The sequence below is a fragment of the Lactuca saligna genome, chromosome 4 (assembly GCF_052625555.1).
Source record: "Lactuca saligna cultivar CGN05327 chromosome 4, ASM5262555v1, whole genome shotgun sequence".
Classification (NCBI taxonomy): domain Eukaryota; kingdom Viridiplantae; phylum Streptophyta; class Magnoliopsida; order Asterales; family Asteraceae; genus Lactuca; species Lactuca saligna.
The window spans coordinates 80710558-80717439 of NC_136420.1; the positions used below are offsets into that span (position 1 = coordinate 80710558).

General features: G+C 32.2%; 1 protein-coding gene across 1 annotated transcript; it reads left to right on the forward strand.

The window, feature by feature from the left end:
* The first annotated feature begins 2327 nt into the window (after positions 1–2327).
* On the forward strand, positions 2328–4755 carry LOC145042204 (uncharacterized). The gene is made up of 2 exons (XM_078990588.1): positions 2328–3818; positions 4378–4755. The coding sequence occupies exons 1-2, from the start codon at positions 2436–2438 to the stop codon at positions 4444–4446; spliced, it is 1452 nt and encodes a 483-aa protein (XP_078846714.1). The 5' UTR covers positions 2328–2435; the 3' UTR covers positions 4447–4755.
* The last annotated feature ends 2127 nt before the right edge of the window (positions 4756–6882 follow it).

Genomic DNA, 6882 nt, shown 5'->3' on the forward strand with positions numbered 1-6882 from the left:
CTAGTGCAATGAATTATCTTTATTGTTTATGGTATTTTATTTTTTATTATGAGACTTTTAGTGTGTTATTTAATTTGAAAATTAGTAAATCTATCAGAAATATATAATTTTAAAAACATTTAAAATTATGACATGCAAAAATGTTTGTCATCTTCATTTATGACATGGCCTTTCTTGACAGGGGCTTTGTTGATACGCATGGCGTGTCATTAACACACACGTCGTAAGGTTACGACACGCGAATGCGTGTCATCTTCCTTTATGACAGGGCCTTCCTTGATACGCATTGTGTGTCGTAAACGCGCGTCGTAAATGAGCGTCGTAAATGTGCGTCGTCTATAGATGACGCGCAAAAGCGTATCGTCTCTCTTTATGACAGGGCATTCCTTGACGCGCATTTGCGCGTCGTCTGAGCCTTTTACGACGCACAATGAGCGTCGTAAAAGGCTGTTTTTCTAGTAGTGACACTCTGGGAAATGTAACGAGGATGTGACCTGCTACAAGTGTGTAAAGACGGGGCATTATGCCAAAAAACACAATAGCAATATATATATATATATATATATATATATATATATATATATATATATATATATATATTATTTTAGGGGAGTGAGAAATGACCAAAAACACACACACATATATATATATATATATATATTAATAATAATAATAATAATAATAATAATAATAATAATATCAATAACACAATAAAATACTTTAATTAAAGTTCTAAAGAATTTAGACATGAGTTTGACAAACTATAATTTAGGATTACATTTAATTTTTTTAATTGATTTTTTAAGAGAAATTACACAAATAATCCAAACCTATTTTTATAAGTAGATATTTCATATAAGTTTTTTATGTGAAAATATGTTTTTTGATTTGTATAAATATAAGTTTATAAAGAAAAAACATATTAGAAACAAATTTTTGAGAAAAAAGTTGTAAAAAAATTAAAGTTATGATGAATTCATAATAAAATTTTAAAATTTGCGCAAAAGGATAAAATTTGGATCAAATTTATAATAAAATTTAAAATCTGGGTTCAAAGTGTAAATTTTGAACAAAATTTGTAATAAATTTTGAAATCTTGGTCAAAAATATAATTTTTGAAAATTGAATGACCTGTTGACTGGATCAAATGGTTAAATTGAATATGATTACGATATTTGAGATTTAATTGAATAAAAAAAAAAGAAAACTTAAATATTCTTCTACCATTTGTTCTTGCAAATCTTCATAACCAATTAAATGGTGACATGTAACATTTAATTATATTTTAGTATAATAACGTGACATATATTATCATTTGATGGGTGAGAGAATTAGATGGAATAAAATGTAGCAAGATATATAATTTCTCTTAAAAAAAATATAAAAGGTAAATTTATTATGAAACCAATATATAAGGATTTTATTATGGTTATTCTTAAAATATACCTTATATTATTAATAATAAACAAAAACATAAAAAATATATAATTAGTCAAGTGGAAAAGATTGGGTCTCGTATTCATCAGGTCCTAAGCTCCATTTTCTTAATTATTTTTATTGTTTATTTTTCTCTAAAATTTAGTCGCTGTGTTTTCTATTTTTTAATTCTCAATTTTAATCACTGTCTTGGTGTCTTGAGAGTCCACTTTAAGTGTTTACTCATAATAATTTGATAGTTTAATTCATATTTTCTTATTTTCCTCTAAATAAAGAGATATTTAAATTTCAATTAAAAAATTAATAAGAGGTCGATTGCATGGTAATCATAATATCTTAAACTAAACGATACAAATTAATATATACCATAAAAAACAAAAACTTGTTTATGTTTACTTACGGTGTAATTTTAACAAAATTAATGGTAGTTTTAAGATAAAAAAAAGTAAATATAATTATACAAATATGTTCTTCTTTCAAAGATGAATTTCTTCCATTTTATATTTTACATCTTCACTGTTCATCAACATCATTATCATCTAAAAAAATCGGATTTAAACAATCATAAACTAAATATGGTGTAAAAATTGGAATTTAAGGTTTAGTTGCCAAACCCTAAAGTATTAAAAAAAAAAAAAAACATTCCTTATCTTTTTATAAATTTTATGTAATCAAATTAACTTTTCACTTTATGATAATACCCACCCATAAATAATTTATTTATAATTGAAAAATAATACAAAATTGGTTTTAGAAAAAAGAAATAGAGCGTTATTTTTTTGGATTGAATGATGAGCTGTCAAATTCTCCTCTGCCTGTGATGACTAGCAAGAGAAACACCCTTGTGACCTTCCCAAACCCCAAAAGCAAAAAAGTACCAAATCCACTCATTCCCCCATGAAAATATATATTCATCTCACTCAACCATTCCTACTCTTTTTGTACCCAAAAATCCTTCAATCTTTATGCCCATTTGAAGCTAAATCCTACGATCTCCCATGGTTTCTCTTCAAGAATCTCCCAATTCCAATCCGGGTCCGGGTCGGTTTCAGATAACCCGACCATATTACACTCCACCTCCATCTTCTGCTGCTTCTTCACCATCCAGGTTCCAGAAGCATCTAGGTCGATCTATGAGAACTGTGCGCTCCAATTTCTACCAATCTGATTACACCGACAGTTGCTCTTTCGCCTCCACTCAACAGGCCCCGACCTCCGTCGTGTCGGAAAACCTTACCGACTCCGTCATCGATGTTCATTTGCACCAGCTAGCTACTGCTACCGGTAACAATAAGTTCTCCAAATCATCGTCTTCTACGTCTTCTGATGATTTTCTCGGGCTTTCACAAGTTTTTAGTGATTTCTCGGCGTATAGTAGCGATATATCGGGCGAATTGCAGCGACTAGCGTGCTTGCCGGAGGATTCTAATGAGAGTGATCTTAATCAGGAGCAGAACCCCGAACCTGAGCCTTGCGCTGGGTTTTTACAACGGGATAGTTTCTCTACCGAGATCATCGAGAGTATCTCGCCGGAGGATTTACAGCCGACGGTCAAGATCTGTGTCGATAGTCTCGGTTCCAACTCCGTCGCTTTAAAGAGGTCGGCAGCGGCGAAACTAAGGTTGCTTGCGAAGAACCGATCGGAGAACCGAGCGTTAATAGGCGAATCCGGCGCGGTTCCAGCATTGATTCCGCTTCTCCGGTGTGCCGATCCTTGGACTCAGGAACATGCGGTCACTGCGCTACTTAATCTCTCTCTTCTGGACGAGAATAAACCGTTAATCGCCGGCGCCGGAGCTGTGAAATCATTAATTTATGTTCTAAAGACAGGCACAGAAGTATCGAAGCAGAACGCCGCGTGTGCCTTGCTCAGTCTAGCTATGATCGATGAGAACAAGGTCTCGATCGGAGCTTGCGGAGCGATCCCGCCGTTGGTGTCTCTTTTAATCAACGGTTCAAATCGAGGAAAAAAAGACGCGTTAACGACACTGTATAAACTTTGTTCCATGAAAGCGAATAAGAAGAGAGCAGTAACGGCCGGCGTTGTGAAGCCACTGGTGGAACTTGTGGTTGCAGCAGGAGAAGCGGCGGAGGAACAAGGAGCCGTTGGGATGGCGGAGAAGGCGATGGTGGTGATGAGTAGCTTGGCAGCAGTCGAGGAAGGAAAGATCGCAATCGTCGAAGAAGGCGGCATACCGGCCTTGGTGGAGGTGATTGAGGATAGTACGTCGGTGAAAGGGAAGGAGTTCGCGGTGGTGACGCTTCTACAGCTCTGTGAAGGGGTTAACAGTGCCAGAAACAGAGCTTTGTTGGTCGGAGAAGGTGCAATTCCGCCGCTGGTGGCTCTTTCACAAACCGGAACTGCTAGAGCCAAACACAAGGTAATAAGAATAACATCTCTTGAATATTGATTACTCCATTGATGAATTTGTTAAACCCATTTGATTTCTCACTTCATCTATCAATTTTTCACATATTAATTCTCAAAATTAATAAATTTTAAAGGTGGGTGTTCATAAAAAAGGAAGTTCAAATGGACATTCCTATGATTCTTGGAATTTCTTTTTTGAAAGTGACATGTTTCACATTTTACTACTAATAAGCAATAACCATCTCTTCCTTTACTTTTTTGGCCACCCTATTTGCATTTAGTGCAACTTTTAATGCCTAATGTACAAACCATAACAGCATTGTGCAGAAAAAGGGTCTACATACGATTAATATCTTCATAAATGTCGCAATAAATATTCTTGCTTGGAGATCAGGACACCCAAAATCATGAAACAAATAGAAACATAGAACATATCATCAAAGCAGTTGCTTCCACTAAAATATTTTTTATGCCTAAATAAATTTATAGAAAATAGAAAACAATCAAACATCATCTTTCATGTTTTAAATGCAAAATGATATTAAAATTAGTTTTTCTACTTTTTGCAGGCTGAAACGTTATTAGGATACTTGAGGGAACCAAGGCAAGAAGCTGGTTCAAGTTCTAGTCCGAAGTAAGGTAGTTATTTAATTTGAGATAATAGTGTTTATTTAGGTAGATATTTAGGAATTTTTCTTTTGATGATTTTGTATAGTTTGTTGGGAGTTTTTTATAGATAAAAAGGAAAAAGTTTAACTAGATGTAAAAACTAAGATTAGTGAGAAGAAGAAGAAGAAGAAGAAGCTGACCATAGGTGGATTTGGTTTTGGTTTTTGTTTGTTTATGGTCAAAAACAAAGAGCTTGTAGCTTGTTTGCCTATTAATTATTATTATTATGTTGTGGGCTTGATATTTCTATAAAAAGGTTATTATAATTTTCCTTCTTACCTATTATGGCATGAGATATAAATTTTCTCATTAGATCAAAATGTGATGTAAATCAAATCTTTGCACATGTTAAATATCATGATTAGATGTAAATCAGATCTATCGGAAACCAGACTTGAATTTAAAGCTGGTAAGTCTCAACAGGTCTGGTTTAAAGTTCATCGATTTCTGTGCAACTGGTCCATCCAAATATTCATCATTACAGTCATTATAGATAAACTAATTTTTAGTAGGATTTAAAAACCTTGGACTCGGACCTGGGCTAGACCTGGATCTGCCTCAACAGGTTTGGTCGGGTCCAAGAGTCGGTCCAATCTAAATGCTCATCTGCCATAAACTAAAATAAAAATATAAACACTCACAAATTAGGACTGAAAGACCTTGGATTTGGACCTGAGCAAGACGTGGACCTGCCTCAACAGGTCTGGTCAGGTCAGGTCCAAGAGTCGGTCTAGTCCAAATATAAAATAACAGTATATTGTTTATGTTAAAATGGTTTGTTCTTTTATTACAAGAGATTTAAATAAGTCTTTAGACATTCTAAACAAGTTTTCTTCGAGCAACGAATGAGCAATATGAGGTGTTAAAACCTCATTCTAGATGTAAAAAAGAGGCAAATAATATTAATGCGTACAATTCTCCTAAATGTTGTTGATAAAAGAGTGTTTTAGTATTTTACATTAAAATTTGCATGAAATTACAAGAAAAAGGAATAAGCGAAAGCAATGATGGAGGGGGTTATGGAGTGGTCCAGTTGGTATGAATTTGATTGGTGTAAAGTTTGTAGGTTTGCTTAAATTACACACTATTCGTGGCCCTACAAACCAATTCAAAACACCAACCCCACACAACAACTGTCGATATATACACAAAATACATAATAAATACATCTGATCATACATGTCTGTATATGTGTGTATGTGTTTGTAATAATAGTGATAATTCATAGTATCCAGGGAGGGTTGAATCTTAAATGTGGTATGGGTGTCCAGGAGATTGTTAATGTGATAATCGCTATAATCAATTGTTAAGGAATGTCCTTATCATTATCTATTTCGTGAAATTGATTTTGCAAAATTAATTTTGTAAAAGAATTTATGAGAAAGTTCAATTACGAAATATATTTTATATCTATTTGTAAAACAATAAGTTTTTTAACAACACAATTCCAAAGTTGTTAAAAGATGATAATTCTCTAACAAAGCAGTACTATTTTTTGTAAAAATAATGTGTTATGTTAATAAAAATGGTCATTTTTTTCTCTCGATAATATAACTTATGTTACGTGAGTCTTTCTCCTCTCCCCTTCATTTAGTTCGTCCATTTAATTCTCACTTCTTTTTATTTTAAGTTTTTATGTGTCAGCACAAATAGTTTTAGATATGAAGAAATACACATATGTGAAAGAAATTATATTTTTGGATGATATATTTCAAAATTTTGAGGTTTAATATCTATGATATATTGTTATAAATAAATAAAATGGTTGATTATCTAAAAATAAAAATTAATATTTTTTTTATAATAACCGTGTTACATTTTTAATAAATTGATAACATATTTTTTTGAAGACTTTCAAAACACATTTAAATTAAACAAGAAACAAATTTATTTATTTATTTGTATTTCTAGGTTTTTATGTTTTTAATTTCTTATTGTGTAGTTTTAATCTCAATATATTGATGAAATTCTTAGTTTTGATATATATTAAGTTGTTTAAATAAAAAGAAATGTGGCATGGTACGAACAAACACTTCTTTATGTGTGGCAACATTTTAGACACGTGATAAAAATATAGTGAAGTTGAAATGATGTTGATGTAGCAAGCAATAAGAATTAAGAAGTATCATGACACCATTACCTCTAATCTCACTATTAAATTATCTTTTTCCAAAAATTTAAAAAGTGGTTTCAAACATAATGAAACTTGTCCATTCACAAAATTGCTTTTTTCTAGACAAAAGCAAATCAATAACCATTTGTGTGGTTTACATATCATGAGCGAGCTATTAATATTATCATTTCTCATACAAAGTTAATAAAAATATTAATATCTTTGATTCGAGAGGGTTTAATATTGCCATCTTCCCTATGCAAACGATACATATATTTCATATTAAAGGACA

Bases quoted from the DNA above. Each gene is read 5' to 3' on its own strand.
- LOC145042204 (XM_078990588.1), top strand. From the start codon at position 2,436: ATGGTTTCTCTTCAAGAATCTCCCAATTCCAATCCGGGTCCGGGTCGG. The intron at 3,819-4,377 runs GTAATAAGAATA...TACTTTTTGCAG, and splicing joins CTGCTAGAGCCAAACACAAG to GCTGAAACGTTATTAGGATA.